Source organism: Anolis sagrei, chromosome 4 (genome assembly GCF_037176765.1).
Source record: "Anolis sagrei isolate rAnoSag1 chromosome 4, rAnoSag1.mat, whole genome shotgun sequence".
NCBI classification, from domain to species: Eukaryota; Metazoa; Chordata; class Lepidosauria; order Squamata; family Dactyloidae; genus Anolis; species Anolis sagrei.
This window is the reverse complement of record NC_090024.1, coordinates 80,733,444-80,759,614: the sequence shown is the minus strand read 5'-3', so window position 1 is coordinate 80,759,614 and position 26,171 is coordinate 80,733,444. Positions and strand designations below refer to the sequence as shown.

The 26,171-nt window shown below is 42.2% G+C and overlaps 1 protein-coding gene across 1 annotated transcript in view; it reads right to left on the bottom strand.

Moving 5' to 3' along the window:
- JARID2 (jumonji and AT-rich interaction domain containing 2) overlaps positions 1–24,524 on the bottom strand; it is a 257,357-nt gene extending 232,833 nt beyond the window's left edge. Inside the window, exon 1 of the mRNA XM_060774854.2 lies at positions 23,334–24,524. Coding sequence (XP_060630837.2) covers positions 23,334–23,378 — 45 coding nt within the window. The 5' untranslated portion in view covers positions 23,379–24,524. The remainder of the gene's footprint in view (positions 1–23,333) is intronic.
- Positions 24,525–26,171: the final 1,647 nt, after the last annotated feature.

Below are 26,171 nucleotides of genomic sequence, written 5' to 3'. Positions count from 1 at the left end.
GAAATCCTGCCTACCGATTAATTTGGTTATAATACCCCCCACAAAACAAAAATGAGAGCAAGAGCACAAACCCATGACATCTGACTTGATTTACAAGCCTGCTCTCTTTTCAGAAAATGTCTGCCTTTTTTGGAAAAGCTTTAACATTTGAAAACAATTAATGTTTAGAGCAACCAATGTAAAATGTTATTTTACATCAGCATATAAAATAATGAGGAAGAAGGGGAAATGGAAAATCAAATCAAGACAGCTAGGCCATATTTTTTAAGATAAGTGAAATACAGGAAACACACAACTGTCTAGTACAACAGTCATATTGTAACTCTAGATCAGGCCTCTTTAAACTTTTCCACTTGTGACCCCTTTTGGCCTGAGACATTTTTACGTGACTCCAGGTAAACAGAAATATATAACAGATATAAAACTCAAACATTTACAGATAATAAAAATAACATTTGTAAGGCTTGCTAAAGCTGCTGGTTTTCTGTTTCGTGAAGTACAACTAAAGCATCTTCCTCAGAGTCCACTGTAAACACAGCACAACAGATTTGTGTAAATGTCTAAAACACTCATTGGGTGATATTCTGAAAATCTTTACTGTTGCTAAATTCTCTGTTACCCCTACATTAAGGGGACCCCATTTGGGGTCGGGACCCACTGTTTAAAAAGCCATGCTGTAGATGACCTTCATAATAGTGTTTCAAAAATGACCCATTTCAACAAATCTTCTGGAGACAGATCTTCCCAGAACAAGAAGCTTTGATGTTTTCACCTACATCTCCCACAATCCCTTGCTAACAGTCTGACTGAATGGGACTGGTGGAAGTATGAGAGGAAAACATCTCAAGGACCAAAGATTATACACCCCTGGACTATCTATGCATGATATGATAGAGGTAGCCTTACTCTATCCAATTGGCTGATTAGAACCACGAATCTGAGGCTAAAGGAGTAGTCATTGCATTTCTGGCAAAATAAGGTTGTTCACCTAAGGAAATCCATAATCGCTTGAAGAATGTTTATGATTTGGCCCCTTCTGACTTTTACCTGTTTGGACCTCTGAAAGACAATGTACGTTGTTTCAGATTCAATGACTTGAATGACGTTAAAACAGCTTTAAAATCATGGGCCACGAAGCAAAACCTTTAATTTTTCCAAAATGGGTTTGATGCCTGGGTTAAATGATGGCGTAAATGTGTACAAACTGATGGTGACTATGTTGAACAGTAGTTTTGCGTAGAGGACAGTTCAGGCTTTGACCTGTAGCAAAATCTGTTGTTATATGTTCATTCGTAAGGTTTTTAATGACACAGGACGCAAAACGTTTTGACCCACCCACATATATAACCCTGTTAAGTAATGGATAACGAAACAACTTTCTCTTTTTGTTCTGGGTAAACATTCCCTTTGAAGCACCAGGAGCACAGATAATACTAAAAACCAAACAGTGTAAGATCCTGGGAGCAATATTTTAGAGTCAGTGTGGTTTGAGCATTAAATTAATCTAAGAGCCCTGCACTGCCATGGAAACCTACTGGGTGAATTTGGGCAAGCTGCACTCTCTCAGCCTCAGAGGAATAATAAGCTTTATTAACTGCTTATAGGAAAACAATTGAAAACCCCCTTTGAACAAATGTTCTTGAGAAGATCCTGTGACGGGGTCACCATAAGTCATTGTGACTTGAAGACATGCAACTCTTTGGGGGTGAGAAGGGCGGGCTATAAATGCATAAATAATAAATAAACAACAAAACACACCAGAAGCGACTTGCAGTTTCTCAAGTCGCTCCCGACACGACAAAACAACAACAACAACAACAAAACAAAAAAGAACAGGGTGCATGTGTCCCGTCATACTATTGATTTATACTTGAGACTTTCCTTATGGGTTGACACGACTTCTGCAATAAAAACCAGCTTAGTATGTGATGTCAACGTACCAGTTAGTGTGCAACTTGCTTCCGTCTCCAACTTTTTCAAGTACTTTTAAAAAAAAATGTTTAAATTGGGAGAAATAAGCAGCAAGCACAGTAACAACAAACTGCCTTCCTGCTATTTCCTATTTGTGCCATAAACACATCTTTTAAAATGTCAGGAACACAAAAATCTCAGAAACTAGCAGCATTATCCCCCCTAACTTCAATTGCCTTCAACACTAACATGAAAGAGAGCCTTGTCAGATTCTAGTTCTTAATTCCCCATCAGAGTCAATCTGAAACATCACACACAACAGTCTATGCACTCAAGACTACATCAGTGCTCATTTTGCAAGGTATGATATTAAGTCAAGACTTGTCACCCTTGCAGAAATTCTCGAGAAGGCTAAGTTCCCTTTGTCTAACATAGAAATTGAAAGTATTTTCCTAAACTACACACCTGAATTATTTAATGGCCATCCCAAATTAAAGATTAAATTGCCCCCAGCATGTAAGCACTACTGATTGTAATAGGATTTGAATAGGCATAAATAGCTGAGACTGGGGGTATAACCCAGAGAACACAGCTCAGCACTTAAGCCTCACATATTTTAGTGGATTTCAAAGATGCAATCCTTACACAGGGGAAGTCTGCTTAAATCCTACTGCTTTAAGCAGCCTAACTGCATGCAGGATTGTAGATTTGGATGTACCTTACTTCTGCTGGATTGCACTCCAGGACTGTAATTTTCAACATCTGGAGGCTTATTTTCCACTTTACGGCCTATATACCATGTCAAAACTACTATTGAGTTTTAACGGCAGGATTACAGGCAATGAAATCCAAAACTGTGATAAACTATGCATATGGAAAAAAAATACAGAGGGATGGCCCACACCTGCAGCTGCCAGCTAAGGGACAAATTAAAAATAAAAAGCTGATATATTAATAGTTAGAGAAAGGGTAGAAGATTGGCAAATGGGCACGGAATGATACTGTAAATACATGACACAGAAGCCTGGCACATGAGGCAGACTGAGGACTCCAGGCAAGAGTCCCAGTGTTTTTGGAGCAAAAAGAACTGGAAGTCTTGCAGAGGCAAATAAATAAATAAAAATCCCAACCCCCATGCAAAGTGCCGTGACTTGCATTGTTAAGCAGCAATGTGTGAAATGAATCAGTGTTATTCCTTAATTGGCTGGAAGGAGCCCTGTTTAGTCTCTGGCAACAAGAAGGGCAAATAGAGGAAGACATGGTCAGCATTATTTTTCAGAAAACACCAACACAGAGAGCCGTCAATGTTAATGGAACAGGATCATGCCCATCTGACATGGAAACAAATTGCAGAGTCTTATAGAGTTTCATAGATATACAATCTCCCAAAATAAATTGGCAAGATATATCTTTCTTGATTCCCTAATTTCATCCATAACTACTTAAAAAACACATTAGGATCACAAGGCATATAGTTCACATGTTGAAAATTTAACACTTATTCAGTATACTGTTTTCATAAAACTACAATTTTTCTCAAGAAGTGTTTTTCAGAAAGTAATAATTCCATTACAGAAAATTAATCTTTTTTTTAGAACTACAATTTACAGAATTCATTGGGGAGGAAGTAAATGGAGGCTTTGTTGTTTATTCATTCAGTCGCTTTCGACTCTTCGTGATCTCATGAACCAGCCCACACCAGAGCTCCCTGTTGGCCATCGCCACCCCCAGCTCCTTCAAGGTCATTTCAGGGATACCATCCATCCATCTTGCCCTTGGTTGGCCCTACTTCCTTTTTCCTTCTGTTTTCGCTAGCATCATTGTCTTCTCCAAGCTTTGATGTCTTCTCATTATGTGGCCAAAGTACTTAATCTTTGCCTCTAATATCCTTCCCTTTAGTGAGCAGTCGGGCTTTATTTCCTGAAGTATGGACTGGCTGGATCTTCTTGCGATCCAAGGCACTCTCAGAATTTTCCTTCAGCACCACAGTTTTAAAGCATCTCTTCCTTCACTCGGCCTTCCTTATGGTCCAGCTCCCACATCCATAGGTTTCTACAGGGAAGGCCATTGCTTTAACTATGTGGATCTTCGTTGCCAGTGTGATGTCTCTACTCTTCACTATTTTATCGAGATTGGTCATTGCTCTCCTCCCAAGAAGTAAACGTCTTCTGATTTCCTGGCTGCAGTCTGCACCTGCAGTAATCTTGTCACCCTTGCAGAAATTCTCAGGAAGGCTAGAAATACAAAGTCTGTCAGTGCCTCACATATTCTCCCTCTATTTGCCAGTTATCAATCAATCTTGTTACCATAATCTTTTTTTATGTTCAACTGCAACCCATCTTTTGCACTTCCTTCTTTCACTTTGGTTAGAAGACTCCTCAGCTCCTCCTCGCTTTCAGCCATCAGCCAAACGAAAGCTACCATGATGGTTTTAACCAGTTCAAGCTTATAGTGCACACCGATGTTTATGGTTATTTTCTGTGAACACACTGAGACTAACAAAAACGAGTAACTAAACATAGCCCATCTCTGACTGCAGTTGTGGCACAACTATTAATTTGAGGGAATGTTATGGCAGCTTATAACCATTCCAAGAAAACTGTTCATAACAGATGGGAATCCAAAACAGTGAATTAACATGGTGGAAGCTGGTAAAAATGGTCATATCTCTCTCCTACGAATGTTGCCTCCCCCGCTTCAAAGCATCCTTGTGCGTCAAATTATTTCAAACCTCAAAATAAAACGGCAATGTTATAAAACAGCACGAATGCCTGCAGCATGTACATTGCACGTTGGAGGGGATTCTTCGACTTGGCCTCATTGCTTATGCATCGGGTAAAACAAACACTGACAGCTTTTTTGCATTTGTAAAGGCCCCCATAGCAGCTGTGGTGATCCCACCATAGAGCAATGAATTAAGCCTGAAATCCAGCTGGGTTTGAACAGAAGCCTCCTTTTTTCGCCACAATGCAGCAAGACTATTATTGTTAACCTAGGCATTATTGCAAAATATTCCACATGACACTAACAGAGAGAGCGACACCCTACAAAATTAGCTCCGCTAAGCATTTTTAATATTTTTTTAAAGAAAAATGATGGCACCGCCTGGGCTGACTGCAATTTTGAGATCAGAGGGATATGAATAGTAAAGCAGGTTATCTCAGTACACTGACCAGCTCAAAAAAAAAAAGGTCATTTCAAACTCAAAAATAAAAACGACACTCTTTTCATAATTTTACTAATATTCCGAGATATAACATTCTTTAAAAAAAAGACCAGAAAGACTCTTGATGAAGTCATTTCTGTGAAAACTGCTATTTTCAAGATAATTTTGGCACTTCTTAAAAAAGAGAGAAACACAAGCCGCACTATTCAGCAAGATGGGCATTCATTTTGTGCATTATACAAGAAGCGAATTTCCATTCTTGGCACATATGGAAAGAAAAGGACTGACAGTTATGCTAAAGGCAATCCACGCTGAGTACATTAATTTTTTAAAGGTCTTCACAACCGGGCCTTCCATCTTATTCAACCTGATATGAAATATTACCACCCAACACCTCTTCCCTTGCCCTCGTGTAGAGACTGTCAAGAAAACTGTACATTATTGTGCTGAGAACGAGGCCAGCATGTAGGTTGCCTGGAATTAATAGGCAAGTGATCGCTCCAAATGGAGAGAGGCTATTTAAGGTAGAACATCACAACGTACACCAATGCATTTTAAGACACCTCTGTGGATCTGGAATAAAAGGCTATATACCTCATCCTTCCTCCCACGGTCGACTTCTCAACACTAACACATCCCCTCTTAAAATAACTTTTCCTTAGAGGAAGCAGCTGTCAGATTTCCATTAAACACATGCACATGGAATATATAGCTGGAACCATGGCAGTAAAATAACAAAAAATCAGAGTCTGTCCTGGTATTGTTCAATCTAAAGAGTTTGCCTTCATTGGACATATTGCTAGAAGCCCTAGGATGATCCTAAACCCATTTTAATACAAAATGGCCACCAGCAAAACTCTAGATCAATGCTATTTAAGGTGGTGGACTCCTGACTAGACTTGAACCCGGATTCGTTTTTAGCAGTTTCCTTCGGCCAATCTAGCTTCTCCAGTTTGATCCGGTATCTGTAACAGCAAGGGCCCAGCCTTTACAGATTCCCATCTGAAACGGGACCACATGGCAGTTAATCACATCTCCTCCTCTCCTATTCAGCATCACAGTTGAATCTTTTTTTTTAAATTTCCCTGATTCTTTTTATTTAGTGGGACTGACTGGGAGTTAGGGATCTGAGGGAGGGTGAGCGGGGTGTGCGCAAGTTTGTGGGCTTAAAGAGTCACCCTTTTAGCTTCTTTTTCTCTTTCCCTTTCTCTCCTTCCAGAAAATACTTGTAAAAGATAATTATTATTAATACTAGTAATCCCAGCAAACAGAAAAAGAAGCCTACCTCTCATCTAGAGTAGAAAGTAGAAACAACTTTAAGGAAGCACAACCCCAAGCAAAAAGGATATTGCAGGCAATAGAGAGGGGGGATTTTTAAGGTAGTCCAGAGAAGATAGTTCCACTGAGCTCCAGGTAATTGCTCTTCCTTCCCTGGATCTCAAAATGCCTTGGAAAGCTATGTGGCGTACTGCTGGTGCTGAGAGAAAGCGCATGTGCCTGCCTCTCCTCTAGAGTAGAAACAGCTTTAAGAAGCATTAAATCCGGTCTCCTATACAAACATAAGGAAAAGGGTCGCAGAAAGAGTGGTATCTTTACTCTAATGCTTTTTTAAATCCAGGTTTTAATGGATATGGAAGGGGAGCCTGTGGGAAGTCACATTATGGGGGTCCCATAATGGGCTGGATAGGGTGCTTTCTTAATCCCATTGATGACACCCTGGCTCCCTTGAAGGGAAAACTCTCAGGGGAAAAGGGAGTCTCGTAAATTGCCCATTGCCGCCAAGGGGCCAAAAAGAGCCGTTTTTTTTCCCAGAAGCGTAGTGAAAATGCCCATTCAGCAGCATGTCCCTTTTGGGAGACAAGCAAAAATGGATATGGGGGGTTTCCTGTATCCGGCAAGGAGAAATGGATTGAGATTCACCCAAAATGCACAAGCCTACTCCTGACCACTGCTAAACCATGGATTTCCAGTTCTTTGATAGCTTCTGGAAAAGAAACAATTGTAGCCAATGGATACTCATCCCTGACACATTAGGGGGAAAAATGCTCGTCTCCCACGTCGAATATTATTAGAAGCAGAATATTTAGTTTAATTTTTGTAAAAAAAAAAGCTTTCATACTCCATGGTTTTGATGATCTGTGTTAATTTATATTGTAAGCTGCTTTGTGTCCCATTGGGGAGAGAGGCAAAATAAATAGTGTAAGCAAATGACATAAGTGAGACAGTTTATCTACCTCATAATGAATGTCTGAACAGGGACAGAAGAGGCAAGGGGAAAGGAAATAGGACGCTTTAGTGCCATTCGAATAAGTAACACATCACAGGGAAAGATAGCTCTTCTGAATCATGTCAAAGTTACAGCTCTATGTCTACAGGAAGCCCATATGAATGCAACATAGGGTGCATTTTACCGTGCAGAATTCATACAGTTTGGCACCACTAAGTGCCATGCCTCAATGCTATGAAGTCCTGGGAGCTGTAGTTTCACAAGATTTGTAGACTTCTCTGTATGACAAAGAATGCTGCTGCCTCTCCAAATTACAACTCCCAGGATCCCATAGCATTGAGCCATGGTGGTTGAAACAGAGTTGGGCTCCATTAATTCTGCAGTGTGGATAAACCCACAGAATGCTCAATAAGAACTGGGGCATACTTGAAACACAAACATACCCTGAGATGAGGCAGATTTCAAAAATTTAAACCAATTAATTAAAAAAATAACAGTTTGTCATATTATTATAAATTCTAAAACATGATTTTTTTTCTCTTGCAATGATTGTGGGGACCAATAAAGCAAAGCGCCCCAACCAAGAGAGTTGTGTGGGAGATAAAAGGAAGCCCAACCCCACATCTTAGACATAACATTAAAAGCAAGAGGTAAACTAAGGGATTATGGTCAGGATGCTCCTTGCTTTTACATTTCCCCTAACAAGTGTGTCCAGACAAGTCAGTTCTATGATGACAGGAAATCTAGTTAAGCCTGTATGTAACAATACTTAAATTGCCAAATCACCAAATAGGTGTTCTTCCTGCTCAGTAACACAGAATAATATTTCTCTGAGAGTAGTCTTCCTAAATCTAGTATCCATCAGAGACATAGGGTCTGTGCATCCTGCAGCTATGCCAGCTGGGAATGATGGGAGTTGTAACCCAATGTATTAAAATATATTTATTTGTTTATTTATCTACTGTATTTGTATACCGCCTTTCTCAGCCAATTGGCGACTCAAGGAGGTTTCCAACAAATCAGTATACATAAAACACAATAGATAAAAAGCATTAAACATTATAAGACATCACAAAAGCAATAAAAGCAACATTATATTGAAGAAGGCTTTTCTAAAGGAATGTAGGATGAAGAACAGCCTATTGCTATTTCTACTCAGTATTTTATTCATGCCCCAACACTATATATGCTGGGATTCCTCTAAGTTTGTCATGGGACTCAAAACAAAAGAAATAAATTGTGCAAAAAATATTTTAGTGTAGGAATTGCATTACTATAGGAACAATGCAAGAGGCAGAATGCCACAGAGGATGAGTAAAATAAGCACAAAAAAGGGGAAGCAGCCAATGGAATTCACAGAAGAAACAAGAGACATGCCTCAAGATGCTCAGCAGAAGTTTGCTTACTGTAGAAAAGCCAAAGACATTTCCATCCATGTGTGTTATCACAGTATTCTACTTAATAAACATACAATGGTTTGAGTTCTCGATTCAGAAATTTCCGAATTAACACACATACACACCCTCTAATTATGCCCAGAACAAAACATGTTGGGCTTGTCTATCAGCACATAACTATTACTGAGCACCCTGACATATATCTCTTGCCACAGAGGATGAGCATGATGCTGTGGAATATTACATCAAGATAGCAGCTTCACTTCCCCTTATAAGTCTTTTTAGGGAGAGAAATCAAGGATCATTCTAACCTGACCATTCTCAATGAGACTACCTCTAAATACCTTGCCACACAACTCCCATGAGTCACAGCCTTCAAAGTTGTTAGTCAGGGATGATGGGAACTGTAGAATAAAACATCTGGAGAGATCTACATTGAGGACAACTAATCTAGTTCAGCATGCTGATCCCTACAATGACCTGACAGATGTTTCTTGAAGCTTACAAGCACAGTATCTGCAACTGTACTTGTATTTATCCCCAACACGAGGCACCCAAGATTATAATGCTATCTGCTCCCAATCCCATCATAAGGGAAGAGGAAGGAGTTGTTAAGCAGCCCCTCTGTAGAAATAAAACTTAAATGCTGTAATGAGGCCTTGAAAAAAATAAAACTTCTTTTTAAAAGAAGGAAATGCAAGTAATAATGTAGATAATTTCCCGTGCAGGCTGAGAGCTGATTTACATATGCATTTGTGTGCCCGCAATGTGTGACTGTCTCAGTTTGTGATGATGTCAGATCAGCCAAAGATTTCTGCCTCCTTTAAAAGATCAGAGGCAGAAGAAATGGCGTGGTCTGTTGCTAAAGTGATCAATGTGCCTCTCCAACCTGCTCCAAATTGCCACCTTGCTTTCTACTTATTTCATATCAAAAGCATTGCATACATAAATATAAACTGATAAAATAGAGGGAGCAGAAATGGCAAAATGGTTTTAGACCAAAAACGGGCAACAGCATCCACATTGTCTACAGCTTTAAACAAGTCTCCCTCTGTACATGAAGCAGGGCATTGTGAACAAGCATACAGATGTGGAGTTGTTTGTTCTGCTCCACAGTCACACAAGATGGAGGATTCTCTAGGGAGTGCCATTTTGCCAGGTTGTCTTTTGATTTGCCCACTCCACTTCTGAGTCTGTTCAGGGACTTCCAAGCTGCTCATTCTTGGTTTGCCCATGGAGGAAGACCCTCGTGGGGGCCATCCAGTTGGAATTGCCTGGTTTAGCTGCCCAGAGGGATACTCTTGCTGTTGCTAGGGAAACATTAAGAGGAGTGGTGGTTCTCACAAAGCTTTTCGTTGATTTGAGTCTGCTGAGAGGAGGCTGATAGCCATTTTCTACTGAAAAGGAAGAACTCTATCAGCCCTCCAGATGTTGTGCGACTACAAGTCCCAGCATTCTTGCCCATCAGGTATTGATGGAAGTTGAAATCCAACAATACCTGGAGAATTGATTTCTGCCCTTGTTGAACAGAAAGCACAGGGAACAATGAAGGAACGGAGAGGAAGACAGCTGTGTCCAACCTTTTTAAAGGGACAGAAAGGATCCTCATTTTATAACTGGTAATCTTTAAGACACTAAGGACACAAATATTTTCTTGTCTCTCTTTGAAGTACAACAGTACGTTGTACATATTCAAGTTGTCCCTTGTTGTGAGCCACTAGCTCACCCTGGGGCCTCAATGACAGTCAATTCAAAAGTGAAAAGAGATCCCTGGTTACAAATCTCTCCCTGGCTTCCCTCTCGCAGGTTGGAGTCAACTTTTGGAGGTAGCTGCTAAGAAGAAGAGATAGCAAACCCTTTTTATTTTAACAAGATCGTAAAACATTAGGCTCTGGAATGAAAATAGAGATGACAATGCTTAATATGGAGACATTCACAATAATTAAGGTATTATCACAGATGTTCCTGGGCAAAAACGTTATGTTCAGCTACTTTTAAATCTACTATAAAATTCCCATGTCTCAAAAATATGTGGAAAAATTAAGACAGGCTTGGGTGTGAAATAGCATTTCTATTTCAAGCATCTGGTTATTCAACAAAATACCTGACTTGTATGTCGCCTGGGCTTCCAGGCTCAAGAGTTGAATCCAGAAGTATACTCAAACTGCAAACCTGCATCTTCAGGGGGATGGTAGCACAGGATGAATCCTTATTCCCTGATCTGCTTTCTGACTGACCAGGAGGACCTCTGCCTTGTCTGTTTCAATTTTGCCATCATGCAATCTATTACTACCAATAGGCACCAGCTGAGGACCAAACAGCTCCCCTAATGTGAGGTAGAAAGGAGTAATCGAGTTGGGTGCCATCCACATACTGATGACACCAAGCCAACACTCTGGACAACCTCTCCTGGCAGTTACATTTATATAGGAGACAGAACCAAGCCCTGTTCGACCAGCGTCCAAGGGGTCGAACAGAACTCCTCCATCACCAAGAAGGAACAAAGCTGCTGTAATGCAGTGCCCTCAACTCCCATTCCAGCAAGGCAACCAACAGTCAATGGTATTGGAAGTATCTACAGTCAACTGAACAAGCAGGGATCAGAGTTATAGCCACTGGATCTGTATCAACTACAGCATCCAAGTAAAGAAGGGGGGAGGGGGGGGTGTCAATTATTTTGTTTGCAAAGTGCTAGGAAAGTTGTTCACAGCTGACTGTTAAGTCTCCATATATATGAAAGACTCCTCACCAGTTGAAAGAGCTCTTGTAAATTTGAGTTTTTCAACAACACCTTTTAAGTTGCTTTCTCACGTGCTTCACCACCCCAGCTCCCTAGAAAACTAGGAGGACAGTTTGTTTTCTCTCTGTGGGAAGGGACGATCATTTCTCAATTCCAGAGGTTGGCCAGGACTTTTGGATCCCCCTTTCAAGGCAGCAGGAAACTCCCCAAGAGCCAACAAGAATCCTTCCAGATCCATAATCTTCCCAGGACAAGCCATCCCAAAGGGTCTTCCACCCCTACAGAGGTTCTAGGTCCCAGTAACAAAGCTTTCCTTGTTTGATTGTAAGCACTGCTCACAGGGAAACCAAATGTACATTTGAGCTAAAACAAACAATGCACAAGGTACCAGCTGTATGTTATTTCATGATAAGCCACTGTATGCTGGTGCATGCAAGCCATCTGGTTTCATTGTAGACCTCATTTTGAAAGTGTAGGTTAACAAAGCAATCAGAATCACAGAACTGGAAGAGATAACATGGGTCATCTAGTCCAACCCCCCTGCCATGCAGGAAAAGCACAATAAAAATAGTTAAGTGAGATCATAAACAAACAAACAAAAAAAGAACAAACAGTAATTTAAAGCTGATTTACAATTCTAGCTGTTTCAGTCACAATAAACCATAGTCCTGGGTTCAGCGACTATGCTAAGGGAGTCTTCTTTGAAGAAAATGGTCAGCAAGACAAACTGTTGCACTTTCTCTACTGTGATTAATGTCACTTTTTTGCTTACTTTCCACGATCAAGAGCAACCAAAGATTACAAATAACAACTGAAAGGGCTTTAAACAATTCATTTTAAAGTAGATATAATCTGATTTTAGTGTTTGTGTATATTTTTAGTTATTTTACGTTCCGGCATGGAAAGTTTGCTGTGTATATGATGTGCCCCGCCCTGAGTTCCCTTTGGAGTGTGAAGGGTGGAATATAAATGTTTCAAATAAATAAATAAATAAATAAAGTATCTGTAAAAATTAGCACTGCAATCCTACCACTATTTCCCTAAAGGTAAGCCCCACCAAATGTGAAAAGACTGGAAAGTTGACACAGAGAGTTGAGATGTGGAGATGTGAAAAGATGTGTTGAGATGTGAAATTGTAATCTAAACACTTCACTTGTTACCCTTTACACAAGATGGCTTCCACAGCACCTCATCGCATTTTATGAAACAACATATTCAATATCTTGCACAAACTAGTGCTTTTCGCTATGATGATGTATAAAAAAAGAAAGCAAAATGAATATAATTCATACTCTGACCATTAACAGTTCGGACTTCAGGGACATGAATATTATTTTTCCTTTCAAATAAGCAATCATATACCACCACCACCATCATTATCATCATCATTTGCAATTGTTCAGCTAGAAGAAAAGAGCATGGGAATGTTATGGCAATAGCTGTTCTACTAAACCTCCTTAAAACTGACTTAATTTGAGTAGGATTTTTTTCTGGTTCAAACTTGGCTTGAATTCTGGGTTTGACACAGAAATATGAGCAGTCCCAAATTTTTTCCTCAGCTGCAGTTCAACAAAGTTAATTGTCTTGGCACATATACTGGGGCTGTAGAGTTATGCATGCTGCTCTCCATACTGAAAGCAATGGCTTCCAATGCCAAACTCAATACATGATGTAGTTCAGGACCAAAATACATTAAAATCTTCTAAGACTGCATCAAGTACCTTAAAAATAGACACAGGTTACAGATTATGTAAAACAAAGTTCAGCTCCTTTTTAAATGAAAAAGAGAGAAAAGGAAGAGTTGGGTACATAGTAATTCCCGAGAAAGTCAAAAAATATTTTAAGACAGTAGCAGATAAAAATCAATAAAGATAAAGAAAGCCTATAAAACCCTCAAGGCTAAGGAGCACCTGAGAGATACCTAATCAAGCCAGGTAAGGGGGGGGGGGGGGACTGACCTCAACCTCCTTTACTTTTCAGGCAGTTTTGAATCACCAGGTAAGAAAAATAATTCCCTTGATTAAATACTCCTGATCCTTTTAAAGGATGACACCACATTTTGGAACAGATTTAGAAGAAAGTCAAATGCAGCACTTTGTTTGAAACAGTGCAACTAACGGTATAATCCTCAGCCTTAAATTGCAATAACAACAACAACAGCAACAACAACAACACACTTTATTTATATTCCACTGTATCTCCCCAAAGGGACTCAGAGCAGATTACAACATAGACAGATTGGCAAATATTCAATACCTTTAATACAGTGAAATATCAATGACACACAAAAACATAGGTAAAGGCTTTCCCTTTCATCTCCAGCTTCTGGAGGCAGTGCTCAACTCCAGCCATGGGGAGGTGCTCTTTCTCCATTTCCAAGCCAAGGAGCCTGTTGTCCATAGACGCCTCGTCGTGTTGCCGGCAATGTTGCATATGCGCTTTATCATCTTCCTGTTGAAATTGTACCTATTGATCTACTCACATTTGCCTTTTATTGAACTGCTAGGTTGGCAGGGGCTAGAGCTAACAGCAGGAGCTCACCCTACTCTCCTGATTTGAACTGCTGACCTTTTGGTCAGCAAGTTCTGCAGCTTAGTGGTTTAACCCACTGTGCCATCATGGCCAATATACATTTATATATATATAGAGAGAGAGAGAGAGAGCAAATTTGCTTGAAAAAGCCACCTTACATTTACAGACCTAAGGAAAAATATGTGGGACACTATTCAATGTGGCACGAAGTGTATTTTGAGCAGACTCAATTTCCATTGTTACCAAGAGAAGCAGTATAAAAGACCCAATTGAAACTTACAGTTGTGAATCATTTTTAGATGTCTTGATTTATAACTATGGCATAACAAAATGCTTTTTCAAAAAAAAAGTATCTGCAAATGTGTGCCCAAAGGACTGGTTGGCCCCACCAACCTAAATGGCAACCTTTACATTCCAGACAATGTAAAGACAATGCTTGTCAAGCTTCCACAGAGGCTATCAAACCCTGATGAGATTCACCACTCTTCCTGTAATAATTAACAATGAGAACTTGGGAAAAAAATGAATGCTCTCCTTGGATGACATACTGACATTGCAAAAGATCAGTACTGGCAAGCTGTCTTTCAAGTCTTTGTCATTACTCATCTATTTAAAGAAATCCAGATAAACCTGTCAAACAGACAACCGAAAGACACTCATAAGAAGTTAGCATTGTCACTTTCCAACCTGGAGACATCTCATTCCTTAAATCCATGGATTAAAGGGTAAAAGGTATCCACCTTACACATGGGTTTCAATTCAACTAGCAAGTTTCAATTCAAGGTGTTTCCAACGCAATCTATTTTCTTGGCAAGATTTCTCTCGAAGGGGGGTTGCTATTTTTTTTCCTAAGGCTGAGAAAGTGTGACTTGCCCTAGGTCACCTAGTTTTCCAAGACTGAAAGGAATTCATACCTTGATAATCCGGGAGTTGTAGTCTAACACTTCAACTACTGCACCAAGGATAGGACATTTACTATGCTGCTGTATCCAGAGAGTGCATTCTTTGAGCAGAGATAATTCCTCTAAGCAATATCATTAAATATTTGTTATCCCGCACACTCAAAAAAGCTCACTGCAGGTTACCACATGGCACATTAAAACAAGATTTATGAAACATCATAAAAGCTCATTTTAATCTCGGCAGATTCATAAACCTCGGCTCCCTAGGACCTGCATCCCACTCCCGCCAAGCTCCACAAACTGAATGGATGCAAGAAAATACCAAGTAACGCAAGAAAGACTATACAAACAAATATGCAGTAATAATAATAGTTAGTTGTAACACTAATACTGAGTTTAGGGATCAATTGTATACAGCCAACAATTTATTAAAATCACTGATCTAGTTGATACACTGGTTAAAATAGTAAAAAAATATGACATACACAAGTATTGAACGAAATGTCATTTGCCAATCATAGGAGAGCAAATAATGAATTAAGAGAACCACCACTGGTAATGTCTGTAATCATAACATAATCTCTATTTAAAATGCATACTACTTTTTTTAAAAATCCCATTTCAGATGGCTTTGGATGCTGTGGCAATTGCTACATGGCTCTGCCTTCCAATTTCTGCTTTGGTAGAAAATATTATCGCTTTCATTTCTCAAAACAGCTTATGTGCATGCCAACATCATCATATAGGATATTAGTCACCAATATACCACACGTCCAACTTCAAATCAACACTTACAGAAAACCATCCTAAGATTGGCATCAGAAGCAAAAACATTAAGGCAAGGATCCTGTATAGGTTGAGTGGCCCTAATCTGAAATACTTGAAACAAGAAGTGTTTCAGATTCTTTTGGATTTTGGAATAGCTGCATTTCTATACTATCTGTACACACATAATATCTTAGAGATGAGAGCCAAGTATAAACACGAAATTCATTTATGTTTCATGTTAACCTTCTATACACTGCCTGAAGGTAATTTTATTCATTGTATTTCAATCACTTTGTGTATGAAACAATATTTGAGCACACTGAACCATCAAAAAACAAAGGTGTCACTATCTAAGCCACCCACATGGATGATTCTAGAGTGTTTTGGATTTCAAACAGTACTACATTTCCTGGATGTAAGTCCCAAGGAACATGTAAGAGTGGTTTGCTGTGAGTTTTCTGGGCTGTATGGCCATGTTCCAGAAGCATTCTCTCCTGACGTTTCACTCACATCTGTGGCAGGCATGCTCAGAGGTTGTGAGGTCTGTTGGAAATTAGGCAAGTGGGGTTTATATATCTGGATGAGAGAAATATCCAGGATGAGAGAAATAACTCTGTTTAAGGCAGGTGTGAATGTTGCAATTGGCCACCTTGATTAGCACTTAATGGCCTTGCAGCTTCAAAGCCTGGCTGCTTTCTGCCTGGAAGAAATATTCCACAGATATATAAACCCCACTTGCCTAGTTTCCAACAGACCTCACAATCTCTGAGGATGCCCGCCATAGATGTGGGCAAAATGTCAGGAGAGAATGCTTCTAGAACATGGCAATACAGCCCGGAAAATTCAGTGATCCAATGTATGGATTGCTTATTTCATAGATTCCAGGGTTTCTTGTTATGTCCGTGTGGCACATCTACACACTGCAGTGTCCACACAACATAGTCTGAGTTATAATGTTCCCCAAGGCTGTTACTGAAAGAGAAAATTATAAAAACGACAACTGTTGGGATCCCGTAGCATTGAGCCATGGCAGTTCAAGTGGTGTCAAACTGCATTAATTTCATAATGTAGATTCCACAACAACCCTTTGATTCCGGCCATGAAAGCCTTCGATAACACAACATATAAGACTGTAGTGCATTCCTATACAGACATTCTGTATTGGGGTGTGACTCTGCTGCTGAGAGATTAGCTAGGCGACTGCAGGGGCCCAATCCACAAACTGCCTGCACAAGAGCAGCAGGGCATTCTGGGCAGTGATGCCAATGAGTTACTTGTTTTGCAACTGCAGGGCTAAATACAGCAGTGAATGCATGTGAAATATTCTACTAGGGTTCCTTGAAGCTCTAAATACTCTAGTAATGAAGTGCTTCTCATATGCCAGGCTCATTGACTCAAAATGGCAAAATCCTCAAAACAGATGTGGCAATTTTGAATAAAATATTTAAGTGTCTGTAGCAGGAATGTGTCAAAAGACTCCAAAAAAAGTGGACTGAGGAGAATGCTGAAATTTAACACACAACAGTAGAACAATCTGGCCCAGAGTGTGGTAGAGGCTCCTTCTTTGGAAGCTTTTAAACAGAGGATGGATGGCCATTTGTTGGGGATGCTTTGAACATAATTTTCCTGCTTCTTGGCAGAGGGTTGGACTGGATGGTCCATGAGGTCTCTTCCAACTCTATGATTCTACTAGCCGACCCCTGCCACGCGTTGCTGTGACCCAGTCTGTGTATATGTGCTTTGTGTGTGTATATATATATATTCGTGCATATATGTGTGTTTGTGTGTATATATTTGTGTGTGTGTGTGTGGGGGTGTATATGTGTGTATATATTTGTGTATTTGTGCGTTGATATGTGTACATGTATATTGTGTATATGTGTGTGCTTGTCTATATGCATATTTGTGTGTATATGTATATGTGTGTGCATGTGTATATGTATATATGTATGTGTGCATGTGTATATGTACGTGTGTGTGTATATGTGTGTGTGTGTGTATGATTGTGTGCATGTGTATAAGTATATGACTGTATGTGTATATGTATATATGGTGTATTTTTTGGGGGGGGGTTAAGTCTGTTATGCTGGGGTTTTGTGTGTGCGTGCGTGTTTAGGGGTGATGGACACTCGTTGGATTGTTAGGTGTATTGTGTCCAAATTTGGTGTCAATTCGTCCAATGGTTTTTGAGTTATGTTAATCCCACTAACAAACATTACATTTTTATTTATATAGATAAGAGCTTAGAGCAGGCATGGGCAACTTCGGTCCTCCAGGTGTTTTGGACTTCAACTCCCACCATTCCTAACAGTCTCAAGCCCTTTCCTTTTTCCCCTCAGCTGCTTAAGCTGGAAAGGGCCTGAGGCTGTTAGGAATGGTGGGAGTTGAAGTCCAAAACACTTGGAGGGCCCAAGTTTGCTCATGCCTGACTCGGAGATTAGAAACAGATGAAGAGTATTATCACGTCTGGTCTAAAACATACGCTGCAACATTGTAGTGGGTGAGTAAAACCATGACGCACATTACTTTGCCGCGATGAGGAGTGGGAAGATTGATGAGAAAACCAGCTTGAAGAACCAGAACACTGTTCATGTGTCTAGCCAGAAGAGATTGTGTCTCATACAGGCATACAGAAACAAAGTGGAACTTCCTCCCCTTCATGGGAAAGTTACTTTCTCAACACCAGCTTCTGCAAGCAGCAGACAGGAAGCAGCTTAACCTAACCAGGTCAAAGAGCCAGAAGGGCCCCGGGCTTTACCTCATGGGAACGGGTCAGCACAAAAGGAAGAAAGGGAAGTGTTGGGGATGTGCAAACACTTGCTACACCTGTTTGCCTCGCCCAGTGGCTCCCAAGCTTTGGTCCTCCAGGATTTCAGCATCTAGAATTCCTGACAGTTGCTCAAGCTGGGAGTTGAAGTCCCAGAGAGTTGCAGGACAGGCATGGGCAAACTTGGACCTTTTCTCCTGGTGTTTTGAGTTTAACTCCCATCATTCCTAACAGCCTCAGGCCCCTTCCTTTTCCCCCTCAGCCGCTTAAGCAGCTGAGGGGGAAAAGGAACGGGCCTGAGGCTGTTAGGAATGATGGGAGTTGAAGTCAAAACATGGGGGAGGGAAGGCCCAAGTTTGCCCATGCCTGCTGTAGAATGAATACAGTTTTGACATGTTCAAATGCCATGGCTCAGTGCTATGGAATCCTAGGATTTGTAGTCTGGCGAGGCATCAGCACCTCTTGACAGAGAAGACCAAAGGCAATGCAAAAGCACAACTCCCAAGATTCCATAACACTGAGCGACAGCAGTTAAAACTGTGTCAAACTGCATTAATTCCACAGTGTGGAATGTGGGTGCAACCTGAGTCAGTAGCAGAAGTGGGTCAGCTCAGCCTTTGAAACCAGAACGGCAGAGTTTCTAATCCACCTCCCCAGGTTTCCCCAGATGGCTACTTCTCCTTTCTCCTTTTCCCAGCTTTTGCACGGAAGGTTTTGACTGCACAACCTCTGAGGACGCCTTCCAAAGATGCCGGCGAAATGTCAGGAGAGAATGCTTCTAGAACATGGCCATACAGACTGAAAAATCTACACAACCCAGTTTCTAAAAGGCTAAAACAGAGCTTTCCAAACATTTCATGTTGGTGACACACTTTTTAGACAGGCATCATTTTGTGACACAGTAATTCGGTGTTATTAGCAAAGCAAGGTTTTGTGTGTGTGTGTCAAGAGCAACTTGAGAAACTGCAAGTCGCTTCTGATGTGAGAGAATTGGCCGTCTGCAAGGACGTTGCCCAGGGACACCCGGATGTGTTACCATCCTGTGGGAAGCTTCTCTCATGTCCCCACATGAGAAGCTGGAGCTGACAGACAGGAACTCAACCCATTCCCCCTGATTCAAATTGCTGACCTTTTGGTCAGCAGTCCTGCTGACACAAGGGTTAACCCATTGCTCCAACCAGGAGTTAAACCAGCCAATTATAAGCGATACAGACACGTACATAAAGTTGTAATAACGAAACGCATGGGGACACAACCAATCTCATGAAAAGCTTTCATTTATATTTTTAACAAATATATTTATTTAATAAATATATAAGGATTCCCCCAGGCAGCGACCAGCCAGACTTGAAGTTGCAAGGCTATGGTAGGCATCCTCAGAGGTTGTGAGGTCTGTTGGAAACTAGGCAAGCGGGGTTTATATATCTGTGGAATATTTCTTCCAGGCAGAAAGCAGCCAGGCTTTGAAGCTGCAAGGCCATGAAATGCTAATCAACATGGCCAATTGCAAAATTCACACTTGCCTCTCCCACCCTGGACATTCCACAGCTATATTATTGGTTGGACAACGCGACTGGATAATGATTGGTAATGAAATGCGGAGGACTTATGGTTTTTATTATGTTTTATTCATGTTATTTGTAATGAATTTCTATCTACGTTAAATGCTTTTAATGTTTGTCTTTGTATTGCTGTGGGCATCAAATTGTGCCATTTTGTAAACCGCCATGAGTCGCCCTTGGGCTAAGAATGGTGGTATAGAAATCTAGTAAATAAATAAATAAATATTATCCCCACTTGCCTAGTTTCACAACCTCTGAGGATACCTGTCATAAATGTGGGTGAAACATCAGGAGAGAATGCTTCTGGACCACGGCCATAGGTAAAGATAAAGGTTTTCCTGTGACATTAAGTCTAGTTGTATCTGATTCTTGGGGTTGGTGCTCATCTCCATTTTGAAGCCGAAGAGCTGGCGTTGTCCATAGACACCTCCAAGGTCATGCGGAAAGAACAACTGCATGGAGTGTACAGACCAGAAAACTCACAGCAACCCAATATATGTATTCCTTATTTCACAAAGATTCGGGGGTTTCTTATTATGTCCACACAACATAGTTTGGAAAGCTCTTGGCTAGAATGTTCCCCAAAGCTGGTACTGAAAGATAGAATTATGCAAAACTAGAACTCCCAGGATCCCATAGCATTGAGCCATGGCAGTTCAAGTGGTGTCAATCTGCTTTAATTCCAATGTAGGTCCAAAGGTGGAGGACTCCCTGACCTTGCCAAAGAGGAAGGCCTCTTTCGACCTCCTTGGCATCCCCATCCCTCTTTGGCTCCCTCTCACACACGTACACAATCCTAGGCCCGCCCCCGAGGCTGACGTCACACAGGAGTGGGAGGGGGGCTTCGGGACGTTGAGGCAGCGAAGATTCCAACGAGCCCGGGCCCTTCCCTTTGTGACGTCACGAAGAACAACAAGGAACCCGGCCGGGCTGCGCGAGCGAGCGAGTGGCCGAGAACCCGGGGGCTCGCGCTGTCAATTGCACATAACCTGTTGCTGCGCTTTGCAAAAGGGACGGAGGCTGCAAACCGCGCCGCCGGAAACTGCAGGAGGGTCCTTAGCAGCAGCAGCCAAGGGCAGCAGCCATGCTTGTCACCGCACTGCAATGGCAAGGCAGACAGACAGACCCCGTATTTCCCCCTCCTCCTCCTCTTTTTCCTCTTGCAGCCGCTCTCCCTCCTCTCTCCCATTATATCCCCCTTCCACGCCTTCAACTTAATCCAAAACTTGCATGAACACACTAGAGACGTTCGCCTCTCCTTTTCCCAGCCAAAACGAGGCGAAGGAGTGGCACTGATTCTACGCTTCCCTCCCTTCTCATAAGCTGCAAGGGCAGAGTTGCATTGTTCACTCGGAACAATAAACAGATTCTATTATTATTATTATTATTATTTGGAAAAAGGATGCCAATAATTTCTATTTGCAATTGCACACATTCATCGGGCACACTCCACATACACACTCCCCCTTCGGACTCAAAAAATACTTTAAAGTTAAGCTGCTGGGGAGCCTGCCTTCCTCTGCAATGCGGATGTGTGTGTCTGTATGTGTTTTAATTCCTAAACTCGGATCAGAAACGCTTCCAATTCAAGGTCTGGTGTGTTAAGAAATAAGCAGAGAAAGGGATGCGAAGTTTATCGGGCGTTTCTGACAAAACAAGGGCAGAAAATCCCACCACAGAAGACAGCCCGCTCCTTTTTGCAAGCGACATATTGTGCCCAACTTTGGCCCTTTTCATTCCTCGATTTGTGCAGCGCCCAATGGATAGAATACAACTATGGGAGGTAGTCGGAGGGGAAAAAATAGACAACTCGCTTCTCTTTGAGACAATTATAAAGCGATTGGGTTACACACAACATGAGGCTTGGACGCGAAAGCGATTTCTCCCTCCATTGAAAGCACAAAGCTCGAGCCATTTTTTTTGTTGCCAATGTTAAAAGCCAGGCCTTGGCCAACACATTCCTTCCAGCAAGGCTTGCAAACACAGGGCCCTTCCACACAGCCCTATATCCCTGAATATCAAGGCAGGAAACCCCACAATATCTGCTTTGAGCTGGGTTGTCTGTGGGCCCTTCCACACAGCCATAAACCCCGAATATCAAGGCAGAAAACTGCTTTGAACTGGAATATATGGCAATGAGGACTCAGGGCCCTTCCATACAGCCATACAATCCTGAATATCAATGCAGAAAACCCCACAATATGTGCTTTGAACTGGAATGTCTGGCAGTGTGGACTCAGGGCCCTTCCACACAGCCATAAAACCCTGAATATCAAGGCAGAAATACCCACAATATCTGCTTTGATCTGAGTACACAATCAGAAAACCCATAATGTAGGATTTTCTGCCTCGATTTCTGCCCCCCAAAAAGCCAATGAGGGAACGTACACGCTGGAGAGAACTACAAATCCCAGGCATTCTAGTCACTGCAAATTCACATTGTGGTCCTTGAATAACGAGGCTCTTTGCAAACCAAAGGAAATGTTTCATCTTTTCCTTCGTCTCAAAAAAACTAAGCAAAGGCTCTTCCACACAGCCATTTAACTAAGGGCCCTTCCACATAGCACTATATCCCAGAATATCAAGGCAGGAAATCCGACATTATCTGCTTTGAACTGGAATATATGGCAGTGTGGACTCATATAACCCAGTTCAAAGCACATTTGTGGATCTTCTGTCTTAATATTCTGAGGAGGGGGGGGGCTAACCTAGAATATCAAACCAGAAAATCCCACAAGATCGGCTTTGAACTGGATTATCCGAGTCCACACTGACATATAACCCGGTTAAAAGCAGATATTGTGGGGCTTTATTCATCTGGGTAGAAGGAGCCTCAGAATATCAAGGCAGGTAATACACATTATCTGCTTTGAACCGGATTATGAGTCCACACTGCCATATAATCTGGTTCAAAGCCGAAAATGTGGGATTTTATCCAGCTGTGTGGAAAGGACCTCAGAATGTCATGGCAGGTAATCTGCAATATCGGCTTGGAACCGGATTATCTGAGTCCACAGTCATATAATCCGGTTCAAAGCAGAAAATGTGGAATTTTATCCAGCTGTGTGGAATGGGCCCCAGAATATGAAGGCAGACAATCCCACAATATCTGCTTTGAACCGGATCATCCGAGTCCACACTGCCAATTCAGTGTGGATTTTGTCCATCTGTGTGGAAGACGGGGTTTGGATTCCGATTGTGTCATTTGAGGTCAATACAATTGATCCGATTGAGGAATCGCTGCACGACTGAGGGATCGAAGCCTGCCCATTTGGGAAATAAATAGGTCTGAATCCCCCCCCCCCCTGACCGACATTTCCCAAAAGCACCCACAATCTGAAGGCACACAGCCTTTACTTACGTATTTCTTTTGAATTATATTCCTCTTGGGTCTTTCTTTGCTCATTATGAGATCCAGGTTGCGGTTGCAAAGGGGGACAATTGCTTCATGAATTTGTGTGTGTGTCGGAAGGGGCAGAAAAAAAGATCCTTATCTTGAAATATAGAGATGTGTATATATATCTATTTCTTCCTTTTCCCCGCCGTTGCCTTCTTCCTTGTAGTGGTTTCTTGTAATCCGGGTTTTTCTTCCCTTCGCACACAATGCAATAAATCCGAAAGAGGTGGGACGAAGAAAAAAGAGACCAAGCACCAAAAAAATTAATATAGATAGATCACTCTGAGAGAAACATCGCTGGAAATTTCACACACACACACACACCCCACACACACAAAAAAGCACCGTTTTGGCTCCTTCCCGATCCTTAGAGGCCTTGAAGGTGTAGTTTTACATCTTGAGTGGAGGAAAAAAAGGGGGGAAATAGGGAAGGAAATTGATTTTTCCCCCTCAAGGCTGGAAGTCACGTTTCTCCTGCTGCAGCGCAGACAACTCCAAGCAAAAGGCGGCACAGAGAGAGAGAGAGAGAGAGGTTGAGTCTCTCCTCCTCCTCCTTCTTCTTCTTCTTCCTCGAGACAGACACACAGCCAATGGGAGCCAATGAGCGCGAGCTGCTTCTTCCCAGCAGCAACTTTAAATGGCCCGATTTGTATCTGTATCTGGAATAGAGAGAGATCAGGGAGGCCAAGAAGGGAGGGTTGTGATCCTCGGTCTTTCAACGTGCCATCAGCAGCCAGAAAAAGAAAAATAGCATAGAAAAGGTATCAAAATTGAAGAGCTGCACAACCCAAACGGCCTGGTGCCCATCCACAGCGGCGGCGGGGAATGGGAGGACAATCGCAGCCTCTCTCCTCCTCCTTTCTGTCTCTGCAAAAAAAATTCTCCTCCTCCTTCTCCTTCTCCTTCTGCTGCTACATCTCCCGCTGCATCCAACCACAGCGAGGATCTCCTTCCCTTTGCTTTCGAAGGAGAAGCAGCCCTGCAAAAGCAAAGAAGGAAAAGCAAAGCAAGAATCGCCCTCTCGCTCTCGCTCTCCCTCTCGCTGGGAAAGTTGTAGTCCCCTCGCTACAAAATGGCTACAAGGGCTCGAACTGCAAATCCCAGCCTGCGCGGCGGCGGAGGCAGCATCATCCGCGGCCTGATTGGGCGCCGGCAGAGGGATTGTCCTCGAGGCACCTTTCTTTCACCTCAGGCCCCGCCCACTTTGGGAAACGCCGGCCGCGGCGCCGCGCGGAGGACGAGGACGGGGACGAGGCAGGCGGGCGGGGGCGCGCGCGCGCGCGGCGGAGGCTGGCTTCCTCTTCGCGCGCGAGCCCTCCTCTCCAGCGCAGTGGCACGCGCCCCCTCCAAGGGAAGGAGGGAGAGGGAGGCTGTCACGTGGTACATTCATAATAATAATAATAGTAATAATAAATGCAGCAGGTATTTTGTTCCCATTTGGGTCATAGAATCACAGAATTAGAAGAGACCCCCCCCCATTCTGCCAGACAGGAATTACCCCATCAAAGCACTCCCAACAGATGGCCATTCAGCTTCTGCTTTAAAAACCTCCAGAGAAGCAGACTCGGTAATAATATGATAGCTGGGTCCTCAGTCACATCAGTAGGGATGCTATTGTCCTCCCAACCCTGCTATACACCTGCGAGATGTGGACTGTCTACAGAAGTCATGTGCAACTCCTAGAATGAATCCATCAGCATTGCCTCCAGAAAACCATGCAAATCTCTTGGGAAGACAAGCGGACAAATGTCAGCGTGCTGGAAGAAACAAAGACCACCAGCATTGAAGCAATGGTCCTCCGCCATCAACTCCGCTGGACCAGCCACATTGTCCGGATGCCTGACCACTATCTCTCAAAGCAGTTGCTCTACTCTGAACTCAAGAACGGAAAACAGAATGTTGGTGGGTAGGAAAAGAGATTTAAAGATGAGCTCAAAGCCAACCTTAAAAACTCTGGCATAGACACTGAGAACTGGGAAGCCCTGGCCCTTCAGCGCTCCAGCTGGAGGTCAGATGTGACCAGCAGTGCTGAAGAATTTGAAGAAGCACAAATGGATGGTGAAAGAGAGAAACGTGCCAAGAGGAAAGCGCATCAAGCTAACCCTGACCGAGACCGCCTTCCACCTGGAAACCAATGCCCTCACTGCAGAAGAAGATGCAGATCAAGAATAGGGCTCCACAGTCACCTATGGATCCACCGCCAGGACACCGAACTTGGAGGACCATCATCCTCGGACTACAAGGGATCGCCTAAGTAAATAAGTAACTTGCCCCCAAATTCCACCAGTGCTCACATTTGGGCATATTGAGTATTCATGCCAAGTTTGGTCCAGATCCATCATTGTTTGAGTCCACAGTGCTCTCTGGATGTAGGTGAACTACAACCCCAAAACACAAGGTCATTGCCCACCTAACCCTTCCAGTATTTTCTGTTGGTCATGGGAGTTCTGTGTGCCAAGTTTGGTTCAATTCCATCTTTGGTGGAGTTCAGAATGCTTTTTGAATGTAGGTTAACTATAAATCCCAGCAAGTACAACTCCCAAATGACAAAATAAATGAATGAAAATGTATCCTGCATATCAGATATTTGCATTACGATTCACAGCAGTAGCAAAATTACAGTTACGAAGTAGAAATGAAAATAATTTTATGGTCGGGGGTCACCACAACGTGAGGAACTATATTAAGAGGTTGTGGCATTAGGAAGCTTGAGAAACACTGCCCTACAAGAACCACTGCCTGAATATCAAGCAAAAAGTGGGCGCTAGAAACAATATCATAGGAAAGCTGACTGGCACAACC